The following is a 25,435-nucleotide window of genomic DNA, read 5'->3' as shown; positions in this document are numbered from 1 at the left end:
CGCACATGCTGATGCTCTTTTTACAGGGCTGGGTAACTTTCACTTTCGGTTTACGTCAACAGTTGAATGATCGTGTGCTTTGTCGGAAATGAAAGTTCAGCTTCCAGGAGTTATTCCCATAAGTCCTGCTGCAACTTTTCTCACACGGCATATTACACAGTACACAGTTGTGTTCCCTGCTGTGATGCAGAATTCACACAGTTCATTAATTAGTTTGAAATACACAATATTTATTAGAATCACACATTTCCCCGATAAGGTCAGGTATAAAAGGATCTCTGCCTGGCTACTCCTGTCAGAGATTTTGTAAGCCCACTGGAGGGAGATGTGCACAATGTAAAACACAAAACAACTGACTTGGTTGTGCTGCAGGTGGATAAATGCTGTGGAACAGATGATGGACAGCAGCACAAGAACAGGTGCACACTGTGGAAATGAAACTCTGGGAAGAGAGTGGAAAGACTCACAGCCTTAAATGTAGAAATCAAAAGGGAGGATGAACTGATCTCTAGTAAATAAGGACATTAAAAGGCACGGCCATCTTTCTACCCACAATGTTTGCCAGGAGGACACCTTGCTACGGATGATCTGACATGTCTGATCAGATCCATGTGAACCCTTTTGTACTCACTCCTGAAGGTAAGGGGGCAGTGAGGGCTTGTGAAGTAAACCTCACCACAACACAGCTACAATGACACCACTGGAGGTGAGAACAGAAACAAAGGTATTTAGTTTGCTCTGTTCTTTTTCCTTGTCTATTTTATAAGCTAACACTGGAGGGCGCTATTGTGACAGATTCACTGCGGTCTGCCCACTCTGAGGAAAATGGATGTGTGAAGAAAAATACCAAACTGGGTGGCAGGACAGAGACAGACAGAACATCTGGAAGAGGATCAAAACTGTACATTTTTAAGTGTAAGAATCAAACAGACAAAATATTTGTAAATGTTAAGTTTCTTGTTTGTTTTCCTTTTTTCTTTTCTTTTTTTTGAGGGAATGAATGAAATGCTTTTTTGTGACAACAAAAGACAACAGGTGCAGTTTGCCAAAAAATGGCCACTAGCGTGAGGTTTGAATTCATTAGTGAGTCAAAGAAAATGCTTGCTGCAGATCACTTTTCATGCCATTAGAAATGACTTTTTTAGACTTTGTCTGAGCATCCTGTAGCACCATGATTCTGAACCAAGAAAGTGACTGTAGCAGACATTCATCTCCACTGCAGATGGACGAAAAGTTGTAGTTAGCATTTGCTAGTTTCCAATGAATATTACATTTTCTAATTAGAACACTAAAGCTAAAGTCTGTGGTGTCATTGCTCTTTGTTCTGGGGGGGAGAAGGATCAACTACTCCGTGGCTTTGTGACCTTTTTTAAGAGGAAGCGTGTGTCAGCCTGTTGCTAGCTGCAGTCACAGCACCGGTGTGAGCCGAAATGGCAGCCCGAGCACATCCGGTACTTTCACCGGCAGCTCGCATGAGTGGATGTACCAGGTGTCGGATCCGGCATTGTGGGGCGAAATTAACGAAAATGCTCGCACTGCCCTAATCGAACGTGGACCTGCTGCGTTTCATAACAGAACGAGCAAATACCCGGCCTCAACTCATGATGGCGGTTTGGGCGGTAAAGTGCGCTCCTTCACGAACGATCTGATCTACTGCCGTTTACCAAATGGGGAAAGAGTTTCCCGTGACTGGATGACATATTCACCATCTACAGGTAACATTTATTGCTTTGCCTGCATGCTCTTTTCAACACAGAAACATCAATTTGTTAGTGGCTTCTCTGACTGGAAACACCCTGAATGTGTGCGGGATCATGAGAAAAGCACAGAGCATTGTAGTTGTATGCTAGCATTGCTTCGGCGCTCATCTGTCAGCGGGAGCGGGACTGTGAACGCTCAACTAGTGCAACAACTGGAGGGAGAGATGCGCTACTAGCGCCAGGTGCTGACACGTGTCGTGGCTGTCATTAAGTTTTTAAGTGAAAGGGGGCTGCCTTTCCGTGGTGATGATGAACTTATTGGATCACCACACAATGGTAACTTTCTTGGCATTCTGGAGGTCATTTCACAGTTTGATCCTTTCCTGGCTGAACACATGAAGTAGTATGGTCAAAAGGGAAGGGGAAGCACATCCTATGTTTCATCCACTATATATGAGGAGTTGATAAAGCAAATGGGCGACAAAGTGAAGGCTACCATAGCTGCAGAGATACAGCATGCCAAGTACTTTTCTGTGATTGTGGACTCCACTACTGATCTGTCACATATTGACCAACTGACCTTCATTTTTCGATTTGTGAATGAAGAAGGAAAAATAATAGAGCGATTTGTTGGCTTTGAGCCAATTGAGAATCACACAGGGGAGAGCTTGGACAATACTGTAATGGCTATGCTTGACAGTTTAGGCCTAGATCTTGCAAACTGCAGAGGCCAGGCATATGATAAGGCAAGTAACATGTCTGGACGTTATAATGGGCTGCAGGCTCACTTGAAGAACAAGAACCCCTTAATCGATTATATACCCTGCCTAGCTCTAAATTTGGTGGGTGTCAACAGTATTGAAGGCAGCTGTCAAGATGCAAGTCATTTTTTTGACCTCATGCAGTCCCTATATGCCTTTTGTGCAGCTTCCACTCAAAGATGGAACAGAATCTTCAATAATGCAGACATCAAGGTAGACATGACATTGAAATCACTATCATCAACACGTTGGAGTTGCCGTGCAGATGCATCTAGGGCACTTAGTAGAAATTATGCACAAATAAGGGATGTACTTCAGAGCATTTCATCGGATATGGGAGAAAAAGGTGAAACACGCAATGAGGCAGCAGCACTGTGCTCAAAATGAGGCAGTCTTGATATGTCGTTTATGGCACAGTTTTGGGACAGTGTCTTAAGCAGATTTAAAGTGACAAGTGAAGCACTGCAAAAGGCTGACCTGGATCTTTGAGATCATGGGTTGTATCACTGCGAGACCAATTTGACCATTTTGAAAGAGCTGCAAAGAGCATTCCTGGTGTGTGCCAGTCATATTGTGATGAACTACAGAGGGTCAAGAGGCGCAAAGCACTTCCGGATGAATCTACAGAGCATGAGGTAACACTGAAAGCCCGGGAGCGATATGAAATAAAAACGTTCAATGTCATCATTGACAAGCTAAGCAGCTGTTTAGCCCACAGAATGGAGGCATACAAGAACATCACTGACAGATTTGGGATTCTGCTGAACTTGGAATCTGATGATTTGCCCACTGTTCATAAACAGGCTGATGCACTCTGTGCGTTATACCCTTCTGATTTAGATCAGAACCTGGCAGATGAAATCATACAGTTCAGATGCTTTGTGCAGAGCGAACAAGATAAGTCTCCTCCAAAACTGCTGCAGGTGCTCTTGAAACATGGTCTGCAATCAATTTTCCCCAATGTGTTTGTAGCCCTATGTATTTTTCTGACACTGCCAGTCACAAACTGTGAAGGAGAAAGATCGTTTTCACAGATGGCAAGAATTAAGAATGAACTTCGAACAACGCAAACACAACAGCGCCTTTGTGCACTGTCACTGATGGCCATTGAGTCTCAGCTTGTCAGGAACTTGGACTTTGATAAGATTGTGACTGAGTTTGCAAACAGGAAAGCAAGGAACAAGCCTTTCTAAGACAGGGGAGGAGGAGAGATGGAGCTGAGGAGGAGAGAGATGGAGCTGAGGAGGAGAGACAGAGCTGAGGAGGAGAGACAGATCTGAGGAGGAGAGACAGAGCTGAGGAGGAGAGACAGAGCTGACGAGGAGAGATGGAGCTGAGGAGGAGAGATGGAGCTGAGGAGAGAGATGGAGCTGAGCAGGAGAGATGGAGCTGAGGAGGAGAGACAGAGCTGAGGAGAGATGGAGCTGAGGAGGAGAGACAGAACAGAACATGTGGTCACTGCTGACAGGTGAGGTTGAGACAGAGATGCACTTTCTCCTACAATGTAAAACATTCAACGAAACCAGGAACATTTATTTTAATAAATTCAATTCGGTAATCTCAGATTATGTATGCTGTTGTGTGCTGGGGCAGCAGGCTGAAGGTAGTGGACGCAAAAAGGTTGAACAGACTGATCTGCAAGGCCAGTGGCGTTGTGGGAGTGGAGCTGGACTCTGTGACGGTGGTGTCAGAGAGGAGGATGCTGTCCAAGTTACATGTCATCTTGGACAATGGCTCTCATCCACTCCATGACGTGGTGGTCAGCCACAGGAGTACATTCAGCACTAGACTTATCCCACCAAGATGCACCACAGAGCGCCACAGGAAATCATTCCTGCCTGTATCCCTCCGGGATAATAAAGTATTTCTGATTCTCATTGACTTGACGTGTAAATGAGCAATACAAAAACTGGATGTAATGAATGCAAACAAATTTAAGGCAGCCAGTACGGGTCGGCATCGGGGTGGATCCGACGAGATAAGCCCAGAGGCAGCTGTTACAGAGCTGGTTACTGTGGGCGACTGTCTGCTCTTTTTTTTTTTTTTTGCTTATGCCGCCCCTCCACAAATCCCGCCATTTGCCCATATGAGGAAACGCCCCTGTTAATCAGTCAGTCCAGCTGCCGTCAGGTCAGTGTGATTGCCAAAGGAGAGGCAGAGACATACTTATTAACTCAGTTCTGAAAAAGACCAGCGTCTATACAGCATCAGTTAAAACAGGTCTGGTAATAAAGTTACAAAAACAAACGCAAATTTACTGACTGTTACAACGAGTGGTGTAAGAATGCGTTGTTATGGAGACGTTGGTGCTTTTCCATCCTTGGATTGCGTCATCTGTGTAAACTCTGCCCAGTAGCTAGCCTTGGTATTTTCATGACTTAATTCTAGCAGACTGTGGTAGCATGTAAATAGGCCATCAGTTGACCATGTGTTTATTCATTCACTGACAGATGAAAATGAAAAGACGACATCAGGCAAAGCTGAACTTTTGAACTGGAAAGGAGACTGAGAGAAAGAGAGAGAGAGGTGATGGAGGTAAGAGAAAGAGAGGTGTAATTGTCCATTGTGTCCCTGTGCTGGTCAAAACAAACAAAAACAGCCAAACCTTATCATAACCCCATCATATTCAAACAATTCAAGGCCATTTATAGACCTAATTACTAAATAGGCCTACAAATGTTTCTGAGTGATTACAAAAGCACATAATATATTTGGTGATATAAATTTCATATTTAAAAAATATATGTTAGAATGGAAGTGTAAGACATAACAGTTAAAATATAATATCTTATTGTATTCACTTGCACTGTCTGAGACACATTTCTAAAATCCAAATTATGCAAAAATCAGATACAAACAAAGATACTGATGGTGTACAATTATCGTTAATTATTTTAATGAATTTTACCAGGAGAGACAAGTGAGGAGTCACAAAATGTTGGCAACTTACTGCGCCACTGGACTAGTTCTAGGTTCTAAGGAGTGGGGAGCAATTACTCCCCACAATTACTGAATGCAAAACACACATATAAAATACAGTACACAAAACAAAAAATACTCTGCAGATTCTTAATATTGAGGTAAATATAATAAATGAAAAGGTATTTCACTCTTTTTTTGTTCTTTAGTTCACCTAAGTTATTTTAGTCAGCTAATCTAAGTTAAATTAGACTCTTTACCTGCATGTCCTGAAGAAGCTGACACGTTTACAGAGTAAAGGTGTGTTTGTGTCTCCTGCAGCCCGTGTGACCGTCAGCCCCGACGTGTCTCAGTTCAGCGAGTACAGGCAGATGACTGTGAGCTGTGAGCACGGCGCCGGTCAGTGGACAGTGTGGAGATACACAACCGGGTTAGTTCACCACCAACAAGCTGCTTTCAACAATAAATCTGATAGACTTCCCTCGACGATGACTCTCTCTGAAGGTTTTTCTGGTTTCATTGTGATTGTTGATAATCTCTGATGACCCAACCCAGACAACATTCAGATGTAAGTGATGAGCATGTAGGGCGCTTCCAGCTCCAGTGAGAGGGTAGGACCACTGGGCTACTTCAACACCTAACATTATAATGACATGATGAGTTTTGTTTCTGACCTACGTTACATCTGACACACTGGTACAGACCTGGGATTTGTATTCACCACAATGTAATCGCACTCAGAAACTGTGGGGGGCGCCAAATTACATCAAATGTCAATTTCTACTACTTAACTTTGTTGATGAAGTTCAGACAGGATCAGTCGGGATCACCAGAGCTTCACTACAGTCCACTGTACTGAAACAGATCTACTGTGATGTGATGGTATCTGTCGTGTGTCTGTGTTTCCCAGTTCAGAGGTTTTGTCCGAGTGTGGCAAAGACTGGGGCAGCCAGGAGTCCTCCGTCTGCACCATACTGACCACCAAACTGTCCGACAGCGGCGTGTACTGGTGTCAGTCCAAACACAGAGACAGCAGCAACGCCATCAACATCACTGTCACTGGTAAGATTCATAACATGACACATGAGACTCGTGGACACTTCCTGTTCTGCTTCCTGTTTCTGGACACTTCTTCACCCGGATTTGAAACCCCAGATTTGAAATCCATGCGACATGTGAGACTCATGAGTCTATGAAGTCAGCAGCCGGTTCTGATTCACATGAATTGTTTAAATGGGAACTGATAGAAGGAAGTGAATCATGGTTTGTAAGATGATCCAGCCAGCAGCCCATCCTTCAACACAGCTTCTGTCTCAGTTTGTAAATGTATCAGCAGCTATTGATCAGACAGTGTGAAGGTGGATGAAGTGTTGTAGTTTGTCTCTGTGTTGAGGTGGAGCAGTGATCCTGCAGAGTCCTGTCCTCCCTGTGATGGAGGGAGATGATGTCACTCTGACCTGTACAACATGGACCTCCAACCTCTCAGCTGGTTTCTATAAAGATGGCTCCTTCATCAGGACTGAGCCTACAGGTCACATGACCATCCACCATGTTTCCAGGTCTGATGAAGGCCTCTACATGTGTAACACCAGCAGTCATGGAGAGTCTCCTTCCAGCTGGCTGGGGATAAAAGGTAAAGACCAGGATCTCTGTTTCACTTTCTATGTCCTGTAGAACATGTGAGGAACACTATAAAACACAATGTAACCTTCAGTGAATGACTCACATTACATGTACAGTATGTACTGAGGAGAGAGCTGTTGACTCTACAGAGAAGTTTGTGGCTTCAACCTTTTATTTGAGCAGCATCTAGTGGAGGTTAGAGGAACTGCCCCTGAAGCCCCTCAGAAAGTCTTTGAGGCTGTATCACCATCCATCACAAGTGTTCAGCTCAGTCCATGTTTCTACTCAAAAACAGAAAGAAGTTCATGTAGAACATCTGCTGAATTTACAAGAAGGAACAAATAATAAAGAATTAGTCAGAGACAGAGTTTCACAAAGTTTATAAAGTGTCTCCAACTCAACAACTCACTAAACTGACACATTTGTTAAGGGAGTCTGGTGATGTTGTGGTTACTAGTTCAATGGTTGGATCAGTTCAAACAGACTGTGTGTAGTCCATTCTGCCTGTTGTTGTGTCTTCTTCTTCTTCTTCTTCTTCTTCTTCTAATTCTTCTTCTTCCTCTTTCTCTGAGGACGTCAGTTGAGGCAGCGGTCCTTCAATGTGGTCACACTCAGCTCAGACCACCTCTGAATGTGGTCTGAGTGATCCGAACACACCTGTTCTCCGAGCTGTACAGGTGTGATCGGATCGCTCAGGACAGATGTTTTGATAGCAGGTCTGAACAGCCTTTTTCTGTGTCCCCAGATGATTCTCCCCCAGCCTTGCTCTCAGTGTCACCAGACTCGTCTCAGCTGTACGAGTATGAGAATGTAACTCTGACCTGTGGTGACAACAGCCGCTCTAACGGATGGGAGGTCAGGAGGGCCGTGAACACCGCCAGCTCGCATGGCAAGCTCAGCCTTCAAACCTGTGGAAGGAAATGGGGAACTCCCACCAACGTTGGCTGCATCCTCATAACAGTCAAGAAGACTGACAGTGGAGTTTACTGGTGTGAGTCTCCTGCGAGGCAGCGGAGCAACTCCGTCAGCTTCACGGTGTTCGGTAGGAGAGCAGTGACCAATGACAAAACCTTCTCCTGTTGATTCATCAAAACATTAAGCTGAAGTGTTGGCAGACTAACGCAGATGAAGGTTGTTGTTAGCTATTTCTCTTCTCTTTCACTAGTTTCTTCACAATCCCTGAACTCTCAACAGGAAACCACAAGTTAGCAACCTACACGCTAAAAAAATAGCAAGTTACATACACACAGTAACACTTCTGGAGCTTCACAGTAAAACAGAGTTGCAGCATTCTGCTAAACAACTGAAGCAGCTGGAGATGATTTAAACATCAGATGTCTCCATTCAGCTTATCTGCTGTGTAGTGTGTATTCGCAGTGTATTTATGAAGGTGGACAGTGGCGTCTGTGTCCAACCAGAATACATTCTCAGTAGCATGGTGTTTGGCTTTTACTAAGTTCAGAATGGTTGAGTGTGCTGCTGTTGCTAACAAATCCAAGGTTTCCTGTTGTGACTGTGAGAAAGTAAGTAACATATTGCTGACGGTCAGTACAGGAAGGATCGAGTTGTTAGTTACCAGAAGTGAACGCAGAAAGGTGTTCTGAGGCGCTGTCACTATCTAAGGGATTATGATTGTGGTCAGAGAAGCTGTGGTCATCATCTGAGCAATGTGCTGGCTGGTCATAATTCTGGGCCAAGAGTTCTGCACATGTCCTTCTACAACTCTGACTGTCTGCAGGCCTATCTGGACCCAGGTGGTGGACATGGCGGTTACGCTCGGTGTCCCTGTGCATCCTTCTGTCACCCCCCTGTGGTCTGCTTGGAGGGTGACGTTTTGAGGCGGGAGATTTCTGAGATGCTGGGAAATGGGGCGGCAGTAGCTCAGTCGGTATAGACTTGGCTTGGGGACCGGAGGGTGGCCGGCTCAAGTCCAGCCACAGACCACAATATGGAAGTGGACTGGTAGCTGAAGAGGTGCCAGTTCACACCTGGGTTTATTTATTTTATTATTATTATATTATTTTAATCCCACAATGGGGAAATTCTGCCGAGATGCCCTTGAGCAAGGCACCAAAACCCCCATGTGCTCCCCGGGCACCTGTCATGGCAGCCCACTGCTCCTAGTTTGCAGTGTGTACTTACAATGTGTAGTTAGTGATGGGTTAAATGCAGAGGACTAATTTCAGGTGTGTTTGCATGTCGCATGTAAAAGACAACTGACAAAATAAAGATTCTATTCTATATCTGGTTATGCTAAGCTAACTGACATTGATTTGTTGTTTCCTCAAATGCTACTAGCATAACTTTTGATTATTTGAGGTTTGTTGTGGTTTCTTCCAGATTGAATCATTATTAAACAGCATTTATCAAGTTTTACCTCAGAACAGAGCTCCAGCTGACCTCTTCTATTATTTAATATTAGCATGCTAAAATTAGCTTTGCCATTTGGTTCAGTTAATGTTAGCTACAAAACAGTTATACCTGCAGTCAGTGGTTGTGCACATGCAGTAACAAGTATACCCTCTAGATAAACTAGTTTAACACTCGTACAGTTAGCATTTATCTTCGCTAAAAGCTAATCACTAATGCAACCAACTCACTGTCTCTGTGTTCAGATAATAAAGTGATCCTGAGGAGTCCTGTCCTCCCTGTGAGGACGGGAGATGATGTCACTCTGACCTGTAAGGCACCGAAACCCCCATTAACATCCAAGGGTCCCTCCATCCTCCCAGCTGGTTTCTTTAAAGATGGCTCCTTCATCAGGACTGAACCTACAGGTCACATGACCATCCAAAATGTTTCCAGGTCTGATGAAGGCCTCTACAAGTGTAACATCAGCAGTCATGGAGAGTCTTCATCCAGCGAGCTGTTTGTTTTAGGTTAGTGTGAATCCACCCGACCTGAGGGGACCAGGCTCCCATCAAGTTGACCAAATCTGACCTGAAGCAACCAAATCACACACACCACACTGCAGTTGAACCGACTCAACCTGACCCAACTGGACTCCACTTAAATCAACCCAATCTGACTCGACTGAACTAGAATCAACCAATTTTGACTGACCCAGACTCCATCCCAAATAGACCCGACCAGCCTCGACTCCACCTGAATCGACCCATATGAAATGATAACACTGCTGTAATTCTGCATGTTTGAAGTGAAGCTTCATGTTTTAATTGTTGTCCAACGTTGTGATTGTTGGTTTGGATTCACTGTAAAAACTAAATCTCATCTCAAAGTCGGCTCAGATGTGCAGAGGCTCATCCTTCTTCCATGTTTGCTGAACTGTGTCTCATAATGTCTTTTAAGACGTCAACCTGACCAGGTGTGTTTGTTTGTCTAGATCCTCTGGACACGCCCACTGCAGCTCTGAGGCTGTCTGTGCTGAAAGGGATCTGCTACGTGCTGAAGATCGCTCCATACTGCATCTCCACTTACTTCATGGTGCCGTTACTTCACCAGATGCTCACAGGTAACACTGACTATACCAAGGATGTTATATTAAACCTGGACACAGTGTTGGAGGCGGAGCCACGTTCATTCCTATGAAAACTCCTCGGTGGCGTCTTGAAGCCAAAAATGCTCGAGTATGAAAATACCCAAATACCCGAGAAATGACTCTGTCAGCTGTTCGGTCCAATAACATTTGTAAAGTCTAGAAGCACAATTCAATTATTTTCTCTCTATTCAAGTGTGCTCCCAACACTGTGTCCAGGTTTTAATAAAACATCTCTGGTTCTCAGGCTAAATGCTAGCATGCTGATGTTTACCATCTATAGTGTTAACTATGTTCCCTGTGTTATTTTAGCGTGTTAGCATGCTTACATTAGCTAATTATCACCGAAAATGCAGCTGACGCTGACGGGTCTGCTAGCAGACTAAAATCATGAGTTGTACATTCACAGCTGCCTTGATAAAAGGACGGGTCTCTATGTGTGTTCATCTGTTGTTTAAAGAAAAAATATGTCAGATTTCTGACTTAAAAAGTCTTAAAACATTTAGACCTTTGTTCTGTATGCTGTTGAGTTGTGTACTTACATTAATGTTCAAGCTAACAGTGTGTTTCATGTGGTTGCTTGTTGCTACAACTTCCAGGAGAGAGTCAGAGAGAGAGGAAGGAAACTTTAAAGCATCACCTCGTCTCCGCTCAGCAGAGACTCTGGTTCTGGTTCTGGTTCTGGTTCTCTCTCTCCTCTCTGTAACGTTATGTTCATGAAGTAAAGCACGTTTCCCCTCCAGCTCCAGTCAGCAGTCAATCAATCAAACTTTATTTATACAGCATGCTTTAGTTAAACACAATCTGTTGTCAAACCATCAATCAGATGATTGACCCGTTAACTATTAACTCTGCAGGAAGGAAGCGTCCGGTTCTGAGCGAGGATGCTGAGGAGGTGGACCAGCCGTACGATGACGTCACCATCCAGCATGATTTCTGAGCTGAAGTTCATGTTTTGTAATAAAATGACTTGTTGTGTTTTTCTCTCTGCTCCTTTTTTACTCTTTATTCAACATTTTGTTCAAAACTTCAGTCTGAATGTTTCGATGTTTTCCATAGTTTGATGTTTTAATGTGTTTCTTTGTTGTCTTGATGCTTTCGGTGTAATAGTTGTGAATGTTTAATAAATACTGTAAATGTAACAGTGTGACTCATGTGACACTTTATATAAGAATAAGTATTGGTTAATAGTTAAAGTCTGATTTCACAGCATCAAACTCAGCTTGATGGATCCTCTGACTCACACAGCCAGTCTCACTGTCCTGTCCTGTCCTCAGCAACACTTCATCACAACAAGCTCACTTTAGAAATATTTGGCACATTGACCTGAATTATCATCTATACATGCTGAAATAATCTCAGACTGACAGATTAAAAACATGTTGAGGAGGCAGACTCAGTGCTCCACCCAGTGTTGTTAGCCTCCTGAAGGTCACCTGTCTGTCTTCTTGTCTTTGTCTCTCTCAGGCTCAGCCAAAGTGAAAAGGTGAAGACAGACTCAGTGTTCAGACCTGGTGGAGTTACAACAGCCTCATCTTACCAGAGACAGAGATGTTGATGCTGTTACTGGCTGCTCCCTCTGTGGACTCACACCAGTAAACTCCACTGTCAGATGTCTTGATTTTGCCGATGTCCCAGAAGGGATCAGGTCTACACTGAGTCCTGGTGTCTACACTCGCGTTCCTCCTCACCATCCATCCATCAGAGCTGTCGTCCTCCTCACACCTCAGAGAGACAGAGTGTCCTCTAAACAGCTGAGAGCTGTCAGGACTCATCTTCAGAGAGGCTGGAGGACGAGACAGAGAGATGTGGTTAAAGATGATAATGTGCAGTTTTGACAGAAGTGTATCTTCGTCCTCTTACAGTCTCTGTAGACCTTGTTGAAGTGCACTGATCTCCTTTGTGTTTCAGGCTCTGAGTCTCCTCATGTTTTAAATGTTACTCTCAGAGTTGGAGTCAAACACACAGCAGATCTGACTTCATGTGTCTCAGGTGTCAATATTGTTTCTCCACTTTCTCTGTCAGCGGCTGCATCATGCTGCGTGTGCAGTCCTGCTTTCACAATGACATTTTTATAGCAGCACATTTATCTTCAGCGTCCAGTCTGTGGGCATCCAGACAGTTTTCACTGTTTTATTGTGTTTGCAAACTGTTTCCCTCCATAAACAGCGTCCTGAACACTAACTGTGCTATCAGGGACTACATAACTCTTCATCAGTCACACAAGAAGTTTCCTCACCTTGGTGTGTGGAGCCGCTCAGCAGTGACGTCACAACTAAAGACAAAAGACACTCAGGTTGGTTTGAGAGGACACACAGAGGAGGACAGTCGTCTCAGAGAAACATCAGCTGATGTTTAAGTGTACTTACAGAGCAGACGCAGCAGACATGTTTCCTCCATCCTGACACTGACTCATATGACATCTACACTTCATCACTTCTAATCTGTTGTCCTGTTGAAGAAGGAAGAGTCTTGTTCTCCTCCGCTGGAGCCTTCTTGTAAATTCAGCATTAAATGAAAACAGTAAGTTGTTTGTTTCCTTGTAAAAAGTGTCAGTTTGTGGCAGCATGGCTGTACCAGCCTGTCTGCTTCTGTGTCTAAAGTGCTAAAGTCTTACCTGCCAACATTTAGCAGCTGTTTCAACACACTGTTTGCACTGATTTCACCATTTACACTCAATTTATGAAAGAAGAAACATTTCATTGATGCTAAACATGTCACATTTTACAAATACACTAAACAGTAACCAGTATAGGCTACTTCTTTGTCCCCGTGGAGAAAGTCACCAGACTCCCTTTAAAAAACGTTTATTTTGAGACTTGTCGCTTTAGGAGAAACTGTATAAACGTTGTCTACAACACTTTCATAACTATCTGAGCCTACTTGTTCATTCGGCAAACGTTATACATGAAGATATTTCTTTCTTTGTGTAAAAAACGGATCTGTCCGACGTGTTTACACGTTAGGAAAAAAGCAAAGGCGGGTTCGGTTAACGTGCAGCTGCGAGGTTTGTCCAAGTGGGGTTGCCATACCAACCCGCGCTGCTCAGACCGCTTTTATTCAGATTATTGATTATCGATTAGAGATTACCCGTTAATGGTGGTGACGTAGCGACAGTCTGGATGAACGTGTGTGACGGAGTTTGTGCTGTTTGACCGCTGACTCATCTCCCGCCAGCTACAAATATATACAAGTTAGCTTAGCATGCTAGCTGTAAACAGAGCTGACAGTTTTGGACGGAGTTCGTGTGACTGTGAAGATATAGTATAAAGTCCAGATGCTGAGACTGTTGGTGAAGCAGCGACTGGCTGCAGCTGCTGAGGAGATATGTGGGCTGTTTGAGGAGGAACTGCGTCGGTCCACAAAGGAGAACCAGCGACACCGGAACCTACTGGACGCTGCTTTAACGCCTGAGCTTCGGTTACACAGAGCAGGTTGGTTCTGTTGACCAGGTCGTGACCCATTGACTCAAAATCAATGCCGAATTGTCTTCATATACTGGTTGAATGAGACGCACCTCTTTGTATTGGATTTCACTGCATCTTATATTTTATATGAATATTTGTTATGAAAAATGAGAATTTTTATTATTAGTTTCCAGGTGATGTCACCCATTAACTCAAAATCCATCCTGAAAACTTCAGTGAAGTTAGTTTTAAGTTGGATATTCGACAGACATTCGCAAGCCACTCCAACACTTCAAGTGCACCCGTATTGCAGACTTTACAGTAAACACACGGAGAAGACGGCTGCAGCGTGTACCGACTTCCTGTTTTCAAAATAAAAATGTGGGCTATTTAAAGCAGATATACTGGCCCTCATTTATCAATCTTGTGTGAAAACGGGTGCAGATCTGAGCGCAGAATTGGTCTTTCAACAGGACACACGTGTGATTTATGAAACATTCGTATCTGATCAATCCCAGCGTACTAATGATCGGGTCTTGATAAATGCCGCAGCTGAATTTGATTGTCATTAACATGTTACGCCCTTAAAGGATAACTACCGTTTTTTACAACCTGGACCTTATTTCTGGCAAAATATATGATCACTTACTCACCCAGATAACTTTGGTGTCATTCGGCGTCGTTCGGACGAAATTAGATCCAGTGTAGCAGCGATATATCCATATAATGGGAGAGACGGGGCAGCGACACACAGCCTCTATATAACGCATTATCTGCCACGAAACTAGTTAATTTCATCAATATTTTGTTATGAAATGCTAGCGCTATTAGCCTCTGAGTCCGGGCTCGTCCGTTATCAACATCCGGGGTCAAACTAGCAGTAGCAGCTACAGGTAAACAAGCCGAGCTGTCGCGGGTGCGCGCGCAGCTCAGAGACGACATCTTCCAGGTCAGAGGTAGTAGATCAGCCTACAGACCCCGGATGTTGACAATAGACGAGCCCGGACTCAGAGGCTAATAGCGCTAGCATTTCATAACAAAATATTGATAAAATGAACTAGTTTCGTGGCAGATAATGCTTATATAGAGGCTGTGTGTCGCTGCCCCGTCTCTCCCATTATATGGATATATCGCCGCTACACTGGATCTAATTTCGTCCGAACGACGCCGAATGACACCAAAGTTATCTGGGTGAGTAAATGACCATATGTTTTGCCAGAAATAAGGTCCAGGTTGTAAAAAACGGTACTTATCCTTTAAATATTGCTGGTTCGGAGGCCTCGCCCACTGAGGTCAACCGTGGAGAGAAGAAACACTGGCAAGAAGAGAAACTTTTCCGAGATGGAGAGACAAATAGAAATATGCAGTTTATTGGCCTCAGTTGTCGGCACACTTGAGGCAATAAATAACACATTAAAAGAAATGAATGAAACTCTAAAAAAGCCTTAATGACATGTTTAAATGACTAATTGTTGTCCATTGTCTGTGTTTAGTATGCCCTTAGTCAATTTCCCCTAGAATACGTCACATTACTGATTAAATGCTGCAGAGCATTTGCAAGAGTTTAAGGTACTTTACGTTCTAAAAGTGATGAATGAGGTCCTGTCTCCTCCGTGTAGCCCCAAGTGGAGGCTGTGCTGGCCACGGTTCCATGGGCATTGGCTCATCTGGCTGCGCCGGCACATCATCAAGGCACTCCATCACTAATGTAATGTTGTGCAAAACTGAACAGGCCAAAATAATATCTCACACTTTCTTATACAGCAACGTTCCCCCTGCTGGTCCGAGACAGAGCCACCTGCCCTTCAGCAACCCGAAGCAGCGCTCCACTGTGACCCGTGTGCGTGTGTGCGCACTATTGAATCTGCGTTCCTGCTCTGTAGCAGGGTTTGCCAGCAGGGTTATTAGGTATTCTGTTAGAGGATAACCCTTGTCACCTAGAAGAACCATCCAAAATGTTCATCATCTGATACCTTGTTTAGTTTAATGCAATTTATCTAGGGTAGCTACTTACCGAGGAGGTGACTTTGGCTCTGCAGTGCGCCCTCCTGCAGCCGCGCGCCAACACAGCTGTTTTGAAATATAAAAGAATCGTGTGTCCCCCCCGGCCACCTGGCCACCACGTTTAAAAGTGATAGCTTGGCATCACAAATCACCTGTACATTCATCGAGTGGTAGTTTTTGCGATTGATGATGCGGAATCATTCATGGATGGTACCTACAGACGCACATGAGTGCAATAAATTGCTCCAACCACATTCGGAAACCCAGCAATCTCATAAAATTGCCTTTTTGTATTATTATTTCAAATTTTAATGTGCAATAATTAGTTGTCATGTTAGGCTATTTAGCCTATCATACTGTTTTATTTTACAAAAAAGTGGTATCAGTAAAAACGTGGGCTTTTTTTAAAAACATTTTTATTATTATTTTGTTTTATTCGTTTTAGTAATCCGTTTTGATCTGTCCGAAATATGTGACTGTTTATGCTTAATGACAGCTGAGGTTTGTTTAATAATTATTTTCAGACTCACCCAGATTTTGCTGTGCTGCACCGCAAATCCACAGACTCAGATTTGCGTACACGTAAATCAGTGGCTCTTATAATGTTCTAGTGACACAATGTGGAGTTACCTGTCTGCTCCAGTATTTGGCTTAATATCAACCTGATTTCTGTTGGCCTAACACTTGTCTTTTTGTCTCCTGTGTCCTGCAGATGTCCAGCAGCTGTTGTTTAGTCAGAAAGAGGTTTCTCCCAAGCAGCAGGAGTGGAGCTCCAGTCTGGACCAGCAGGACCCAGAGCCCCCACCCATTAAAGATGAACAGGAGGAACTGTGGACTAATCAGGAGGAGGCTGATATCACATCCACTCTTGTTCCTGTGAAGAATGAAGATGATGATGAAGAGAAACCTCAGTCCTCACAGCTTTATCAAAGACAAACTGAACAGATGGAAACAGAAGCTGACGGGGAAGACTGTGATGGACCAGAACCAGCCAGGAACTCAGAGCCAGATTACAGACAATTACAACCAGAGACTAAAGACAGGGCAGAAGACTCTCCTGATTTTGAGGCTGAAGACTCTCTTGAACCTGAGCCTGAAGACTCTCCTGAACCTGATGCTGAAGACTCTCCTGATCCTCAGGCTGAAGACTCTTCTGAACCTGAGGCTGAAGACTCTCCTGAACCTGAGGCTGAAGACTCTCCTGAACCTGAGACTGAGCCTGAAGACTCTCCTGAACCTGAGACTGAAGACAGTGATGATGATTGGAGTGAGACCAAAGAACTTCAGTCAAGTTTAAACTCTCAGAAAAACATTGAAGTCCCTGTAAGTGGTGGAGGATGCTGTACTGGCAAGGAACAATTTGTTTCCTCTGACTGTGGTGAAAGATCTAGCCAGAACTCAAAACTGAGGATTTGCGCGAGGAATCACACAGGAGAGAAACCATTTAGCTGTAGTGAATGTGGTAAGAGATTCGTTCATAAGCCCAGTCTTATCAGACACGCAAGGATTCACACAGGAGAGAAACCATTTGGCTGTCGTGAATGTGGTAAAAGATTCAGCCAACAGCAAGATCTTATCAGACACACAAGGATTCACACAGGAGAGAAACCATTTAGCTGTCGTGAATGTGGTAAGAGATTCAGTTACCAGCGAGATCTTAACAGACACACAAGGATTCACACAGGAGAGAAACCATTTAGCTGTCGTGAATGCGGTAAAAGATTCAGCCAACAGCAAAATCTTATCAGACACACAAGGATTCACACAGGAGAGAAACCATTTAGCTGTCGTGAATGTGGTAAAAGATTCAGCCAACGGCAAGATCTTATCAGACACACAAGGATTCACACAGGAGAGAAACCATTCAGTTGTCGTGAATGTAGTAGAAGATTCAGACGAAAGCAAGATCTTATCGGACACGCATGGATTCACACAGGAGAGAAACCATTCAGTTGTTGTGAATGTGGTAAAAGATTCAGCCGACGGCAACATGTTATCAGACACACAAGGATTCACACAGGAGAGAAACCATTTAGCTGTTGTGGATGTGGTAAAAGATTCAGCGGACAGCGAAATCTTATCAGACACACAAGGATTCACACAAGATAGACACCACACAGTTGTTGTGAATGTGGTAAAAGATTTAGTCGACAGGAACATCTTGTCAGACACGCGAGGATTCACACAGTAGAGAAACCGTATAGTTGTTGTGACAGCAACATGTTATCTCACACAGGAACTCAGATCCAGGTAGACATTTATAATCAGAGTCTGAAGACAAGCCTGAAGAGTCTTCTGAGACTCAGACTGAAGAATGTGATGAGACCAGTGAAAACATCACAGTTCAACACTTTCCTACAAGATGATGACAAATGTGTCTGTAGAGTTGAACATGTTGTCTAAATACTGACACACTAGGAAGTTTGATATTGTTGTTCCATGAGAAACAAACATGTTTGGAGTTACTGCGTTTTGAAAAAGTATCTTTAGATCCGAACTGATAGTGAGAAGTCTGAAACAAGGCTCAGAAAGTGTTAAATGCTGCGGTCCAGCAGCATGTTCTCATGGTTGTTCTGGTGTTTTGTTCAGTGTTTGAGTTGTTGAGGAAACTGAATGTGATCTATTTAAATATGTTAAAGTTGTGTTTGGGTGTAAATCAGTTCCCATAAATCCCATATTATATCACAAGCAAGCAAATGACTTTCTTGTGTTCAAGCATTTGCAGTTCTGAATTCTGAAGCTGAAAGACACCTGTGAATGTTGTTTTTAATCAACAAACACTAGGATGGTTCGATCCTGTCCTCAGGCCTCTGGAACCCTTCCTCCACCCTCTCTTTCCAGCGGAGGTTTCAGGGACTGTGTGTGTCTGTTGTCATCAGTCGAGCATCCTGTTTGTGACACCAGTGTTGTCGGCAGTTTGTCTAATAAAGAATTCACAAACAACAGAAAGTCTTTCTGTATGAAGGTAGATTTGTGTCTTTATTATTCAATCAAAAAAAAGGTTGCTTCAATCAAAATATATATTTTCAATCAAAAAAAACCCTTTTCAATCAAATAAAAAAAGTGTTTGAATGCAAAAATATAGTTGAGACTCAAAACAATGCATTTGAACACTGTTTTTCTTTGATTGAAAATGTTTTCTTTGATAGAAGTGAAGGTTTTTTTGTTTGAAGCAACTTTTTAGATTGAAGTAATGTTTTGTGTTTGGGCCATGTTATGGGTAGGACATTTGTGTCTATAATTCAATCAAAAAAGTTGCTTCAAACAAAAAAAATATTTTCAATTAAAAAAATCACTTCAATCAAAAAAAATACTTTTTCAATCATAGAAAAAAGTTTTTGAATGCAAAAAAATATTTGAGACTCAAAAAATTGCATTTGAACACTTTTTTGATTGAAAATGTTTTCTTTGATTGAAGTAATCTTTTTTGTGTTTGGGCCATATTATGGGTAGTATAGGACATTTGTGTCTTAATTATTCAATCCCAAAAAAGCTGCTTCAATCAAAAAGAAAATATTTTCAATCAAAGAAAAAACTCAAATGCAAAAAATCATTTGAAGTGTTGTTGTTTTTTTATTGAAAATATTTTTTTCGATTTGAAGTGATTTTTTTTTTTTTTAATGAAGTGAAAAAAGTGAAAGTGAAAAAAGTTTGAGTCGTTTTTTTTTTTTGATTGAATTATTTTGACACAAACATCCCACAGTGGGCGGGTGCTTCCCCATTGGTCAGACATGTTTGAGTGACAAGTGTCTACACCAACGACGTCTTTCTGACAAGCAAGTCATGGTCGCCAGTAAGCCAGGGAGCAGTGGTGGTCCGTGTACGAAGTATAATTGAATCTCCATCGTTCACGTTGTATAATGAAACATGCCATTTTGGGGGGTATTTGGTATTTCATTGTCTAAGACGTGTAATGCTGCTTGTTCCTTTATCCAACTTGTACAATGAACATTGAAAAAGGAAGTCGAGTTTCGGAAACAGCCTTCAAAGTAAAAGTTGGGCGTTTTGAAGCGTGTTGGCCGGAGCTGTCAGTTTAAGGAGAGCGAAATGAAATAAATACAACCTAACAACAAATAGCCTAAATAATTTAGATGATTCATAACTGTTATACAGTGATATTTCCGCCACTTTCCCACAACCGAGAGAGATAATCTCCGGGATTTTCAAAGTAAAAACACCGTGTTTGAGACGAAGACTGAGCTGCCGCCAACAACAACAGCTGCTGCTGCTGCTGCTGCTGCTGCAGTCGTCATAAAGTAAGTAAAACCTTTTTTTGTTGACCTTATCCACCAAACGTCTCCAACCAAACACTGTTTAAATGTGTTGACCTGCCAGGAACGTAGTTAGCTGTTAACTTCAGAACATAGCCAATGCTAACAATGCGATTTTGTTTGCAGGTAAAGTTGCTAGCTGTTGTAGCTAAACAGCTGTTGTAACGTTATGCTAACGTTACTCGTGTGTTATCAGCTGTTTTGCACGTCATTCTAATATATGTCCATCTAAGTCTGTGTTAAATGCCTACAACTATGCTAGAAGTGAGTGAACTGGGCCCTGCTCAGTCATATAAGTAAGGCTTAGGGGTGTTTTGATATTAATTTTGATGTATTAAACTGTAGTGTGGTCTGTGTTCACACATGTATGTTACAGCATGCAGACAGACTGCAAAGTAAAGAAATATTCTCAATAATATAATTAATGTCATGTATCCCTATAATTAGTGAGTAAAAACTAAAGCTACAATTAATACACTGTTCATCTGTGGATGTACAGTTGACACCATCAAAATAGAGAGGAAAGATGAACCTCAGTCATATATTTTCTTTATGCAGTCTTTATGTAAGACATCTGTTTTTAAACCTAACAAAATATTACCTTTTATTACAGAGTTTCCAGAGGACCAGAGTAGAGAGCTTATGAGACCCTTGGAGAGGCAGATGTCTTAGAACTGCCACCATAATCCAACAAACACTGGGTCTGGGAGACCTTCTCTGCATGTGGATTAAGGACTTCCTCACTAACAGAACCCAGTGCGTCAGGATCAGCCACCACACCTCCTCCAGCATCACTCAGCATGCACCGGCCTCCCCCAGGGCTGCATCCTTAGTCCAGCAGGACACCTCGCATCCCGGACACTCCCTGTTCCCCATCCTCCCCTCAGGCAATAACTATGTGCAATAACTGCTGTGTTGTTATCTGTTTTTAGTCAGTTATTACTGAGTAATCTATCTATCCATCCATCTATGTGGAAGGAGTGTCGCTCACCTCAGGAGTGAAGGAGTTTCAACACTGATTCAGTTTTGTATTTGAACACTGTCTTTTAATTAGAAGAGATGGTCAATCTTTGTACAGTACCCACATGAAACCCAGAAAATGAAGTCATGAAATCACTGTGGTATTGTATTTGTTGGTTGTATTCACCAATGAAGGTATACACATGGTCTAATTATGTCAGTAAAAAATGCAACAATTCATGAAATAAAGTTGTTTTTACTGGTGTATTTGTATCCTCTCTTGCCATAGTTATAAGCCTATTAAAATGCAAAATGTCTTAAAGAAGTGGAGGGAGTTATAAAATACCCACTAAAGGAAATGGTGTGTTGTAGGATGTGTAGATTGAGAAAATGTCAGAACAGTGCAGTTAACAAACACATCAGAGTCAGGTTCTGAGTTCCAACTTCACATTTAATTGCTGACCACAATGTGTCACAACTATATAACTAATCACATTTATTAACACAACAATAACAACATGTTTGGAAAGTGCGTCTAATTATTTGCATGGCCTCGGACAGGCCAGCCACAGCCACCGTACTCTCCTGAGATATCGGTGCCCTGCACTTAGGGCAGACATCATCCCTGGCCATGAGCAGTGTCAGGCAGGGCCAACACAGGACCTTCCATTTCAGCTGTAATGACAATAACAACAAATTTATTTCAAATTGATGAAAGAAACCATACACTACACTAGAGAGTGTAGTGCTATTACACTCATTTAACAGTGGTGTGCCTGTATAGCAATGATTGAACTACCACTACAGGAGAAGATGTGAAATTAACAATAACAAATATAAACAAAGTTCAGACTTCTTATTAGTTATAAATTATCATTATGTTGTCAACTGTACATCCACAGATGAACAGGGTATTAATTGTAGCTTTAGTTAAAACAATTTTTTGAGTCTCAAATATTTTTTTGCATTCAAAAACTTTTTTCTATGATTGAAAAAGTTTTATTTTTTTTGAAGCAACTTCTTTTTTGATTGAATTATAAAGACACAAATGTCCTACCCATAACATGGCCCAAACACAAAACAACATTACTTCAATCAAAAAAGTTGCTTCAAACAAAAAACCTTCACTTCTATCAAAGAAAACATTTTCAATCAAAGAAAAACAGTGTTCAAATGCATTTTTTTGAGTCTCAACTATATTTTTGCATTCAAACACTTTTTTTATTTGATTGAAAAGGGGTTTTTTTTTATTGAAAATATATATTTTGATTGAAGCAACCTTTTTTTTGATTGAATAATAAAGACACAAATCTACCTTCATATTTCTGGTGATTATTCGATCCTTTGTAAAAGGACACAGTACAGAGTGTTTGTCTGTAAGGAGCGTTGGCTTGTCTGAGCTTTTGTGAGGTTTAAGGGAAGTCTGGAATTTTTAAACCTGGACCTATTTTACATGTTTGACATGCCAATGATTTATACTTAACGAAGGTTTTGGATGGGTCCAGTTGATCTCCTCAGCTGGCAGCCACGACACAACTGAGACAAAGTGTTTTTGTCTGACAGGCTGAGGTTGTTATTCTAAGAGTCTGACAGAAACTACTCCTACAGAGACCGTTTGGTTAAATAATAAGATCCGTTTTGTAACCGCAAACACAAAGTTCACAAAGTCGCACTCTGAAGTCTCGGGAGAAGTCTCGGGAGAGGTCAGCTTTTGATCGTCAAAACTGGGCCCTGACTTTAGAAATCCTCGTGGTAAACTCCAAACTCCTCTCTCCAACTCTTTGGTAGCAAAACAGATCTTATTATTTAACAGAGAGGTCTCTGTGTGGGAACAATGTGTGTAATGTTGTCAGACTGTTACTGGTAGATTCCACGGAGCACATCTGCACTTCGCTGAGACAATGCTCGTGTTTAAAGGAGCTGTTTGTAATTTCCAGCCACCTGCTTCAAACGATTAGGGGGCATTATTTCCCCCCATCTCAATGTTTAGATCAAACCCTTGTTGTGACTCAAACCTGGGCCGCTGCAGCGAAGACAAAGCCTCTGTACATGGGACGCCCGCTCTACCAACTGAGCTAATAGGCACCCCCCCCACTCCATTTACTTGATAACTTTAGTTACTAGTTACTTTACAGATTACATGCTGCATCAGAGCAAAAGGAGCTCATTTTTAATTTGGAGTTGGATTAAAAGACAAACAAAACGCAGAATTCAATAATCAGAAAAGTGTGCAGTAAAACTGGATGTGCTAATAATGGTTCAGTCCAGTTTACAGTGAATACATGCAGGTAAGTTGTGTATAATTTACTTTGACTTATTATTACTGTCAGATACATTTCATTCTTTAGTAATATGGGGTAACTTTCAACTTTAACAAAGTAATATTTAAACGTGATATTCAGCATTTTATCAGTTATCAGTGATTTTTCTGTCAGATCTGCAAAAGAAATTAACTCATTTTAAAATGTGCTTCTTTGGCTCTGATGCAGCTTCCTCTCACACAATGTCTGATTGGTAACTCGACACAATTAACAACCTATAAACAAAGAAATTATCTGAATCTGTTACTAGTAACGAAAGTAATCAAAAAGCAGAAAATGAAAATACTCAAGTAAAGTACCTGAAAATTTTACTTAAGAACAGAACTTGAGTAAATTGTACTTTGGTTTATTTCATCACGGGTTGTTGGAGATTTAAGAGTTCACCGTGCAGACGGGAGGTTGCCCACTCCCAGGGAAGGACGAGCTTAATGCCTCAAACTGATTTACAAAAGAGGCCTGGTGAGATAATCAGGGCCAAAAGGACACATGACACTACCACAGCATGGAGACTGCGTCTATTCTACAGTTTGGGAATAATCAGACCTGATCTCTGAATGGTATTGACTGTTTGTTTAATGGCTGTGGACATCAACATCAAACGGACCGACACTACAGTGAATTCCCTTTGTTTTAACAGCCTTGACACAAACAAGGGATTTTGAAAAACCCACTTTTCTACTCTACTACACTTTTCATCAGAGAATGGTCATGTGACCTGTAGGCTCAGTCCTGATGAAGGAGCCATCTTTATAGAAACCAGCTGAGAGGTTGGAGGTCTCTGTTGTACAGGTCAGAGTGACATCATCTCCCTCCATCACAGGGAGGACAGGACTCTGCAGGATCACTGCTCCACCTCAACACAGAGACAAACTACAGCACTTCATCCACCTACACAGCTTCATCAGCACTGACTGCACAGCCTCATCTTACAAGAGACAGTGATGTTGATGCTGGTACTGGCTGCTCCCTCTGTGGACTCGCACCAGTAAACTCCACTGTCAGATGGGAAGATGTAGCTGATGATACAGGAAGAACCAGCTGGTTCTCCCCAGTCAGCTCCACACTGAGTTCTGGTTTCATCACTGGTGTTGCTCCTCACTGTCCATCCATCAGAGCTGTGGACCTCCTCACACCTCAGAGAGACAGACTGATATTCAAACAGCTGAGAGCTATCAGGACTCATCTTCAGAGAGGCTGGAGGGAGTGAGTTATAATATTAGCTAAATGACCAGGTAAGATACGTGTGCATTTTCATATATGTGGTAGTGAGACCTGTAAACATACTTTATACTTCATACTTTAACATAAATATTCTCACTGATGGTCTCGTTTGGTTTGTAGGTCATATAGATCAATGAGAATGAAAATTGGATTCTTGGATTGTAACCGTGTAGATTATTATGTGTTTATTATTTTAATTATAAACTTTAGGTTGTTACCCTTGGAATTATGTCTTTATTATATTACAGGATGTCATTGGTTTTATTTTGGGTTTAAATTATGAAATATTATTAATTTAATTAATTATTTAAGTTGGTCTATAATATTTTATTATCACTCTGTGTTTCCCTTCAGAGATGTTTTCAAGAGAGACAAAGTATGTGTTGTATGATGTTGGTTCCGTGTGCCCTTGTTTTGGTGGGGACAGATTATACAGATGCACAAGAGAGAGAGCTAGCTCGCCCGAGTGTATGTTGTCTTGTCGTTGAACCTGACCTGTAAGTGAAGAGAAGAATAAAGTCTTCCTGTTCTGCCGTAGGGTGCCCTTTTCATTTGAGAAGTATTTAGCCCCTTGTAACTAGAGATGTTCCGATACCATTTTTTCCCTCCCGATACCGATTCCGATACTTATGCTATGGGTATCGGCCGATACGAGTACTGATACCGATACCAGTGTGTTATAAAAAATGATATATATCATACTACGCCTGCATGACTGTGATATGATTATCATTGTGGTAAGGCCTGGCTCA

At 42.1% G+C, this 25,435-nt stretch overlaps 3 protein-coding genes across 4 annotated transcripts; 2 read left to right on the top strand and 1 right to left on the bottom strand.

Annotated features, from left to right (window-relative positions):
- Window positions 1-2,383: 2,383 nt before the first annotated feature.
- LOC311251283 (sialoadhesin-like) lies at window positions 2,384-11,439 on the top strand (the record flags this gene model as incomplete). The annotated part of the gene is made up of 8 exons (XM_084343659.1): window positions 2,384-2,450; window positions 5,702-5,810; window positions 6,291-6,442; window positions 6,774-7,013; window positions 7,749-8,045; window positions 9,619-9,882; window positions 10,347-10,475; window positions 11,357-11,439. The coding sequence occupies 8 exons, from the start codon at window positions 2,384-2,386 to the stop codon at window positions 11,437-11,439; spliced, it is 1,341 nt and encodes a 446-aa protein (XP_084199785.1).
- Window positions 11,272-12,953, bottom strand: LOC311251566 (uncharacterized protein). Its single transcript, XM_084344050.1, has 3 exons — window positions 12,869-12,953; window positions 12,739-12,774; window positions 11,272-12,285 (listed from the first exon to the last, which is right to left on the bottom strand). Exons 1-3 carry the CDS (start codon window positions 12,897-12,899, stop codon window positions 12,020-12,022), a joined length of 333 nt encoding a protein of 110 aa, XP_084200176.1. The 5' UTR covers window positions 12,900-12,953; the 3' UTR covers window positions 11,272-12,019.
- On the top strand, window positions 12,929-18,878 carry LOC311251565 (uncharacterized protein). Of its 2 annotated transcripts, XM_084344049.1 has the most exons (3): window positions 12,929-13,022; window positions 13,772-13,933; window positions 16,623-18,878. In XM_084344049.1, the coding sequence occupies exons 2-3, from the start codon at window positions 13,777-13,779 to the stop codon at window positions 18,017-18,019; spliced, it is 1,554 nt and encodes a 517-aa protein (XP_084200175.1). In that variant the 5' UTR covers window positions 12,929-13,022; window positions 13,772-13,776; the 3' UTR covers window positions 18,020-18,878. The 2 variants fall into 2 exon arrangements, with proteins under 2 accessions (XP_084200175.1, XP_084200174.1); XM_084344048.1 differs by lacking the exon at window positions 12,929-13,022 and having other exon boundaries at window positions 13,575-13,933.
- Window positions 18,879-25,435: the final 6,557 nt, after the last annotated feature.

Source organism: Pagrus pagrus (assembly GCF_965226575.1).
Source record: "Pagrus pagrus genome assembly, chromosome: 22".
NCBI classification, from domain to species: Eukaryota; Metazoa; Chordata; class Actinopteri; order Spariformes; family Sparidae; genus Pagrus; species Pagrus pagrus.
Note: the sequence above shows the minus strand (reverse complement) of the source record. Positions and strands in the feature narration are given on the sequence as shown.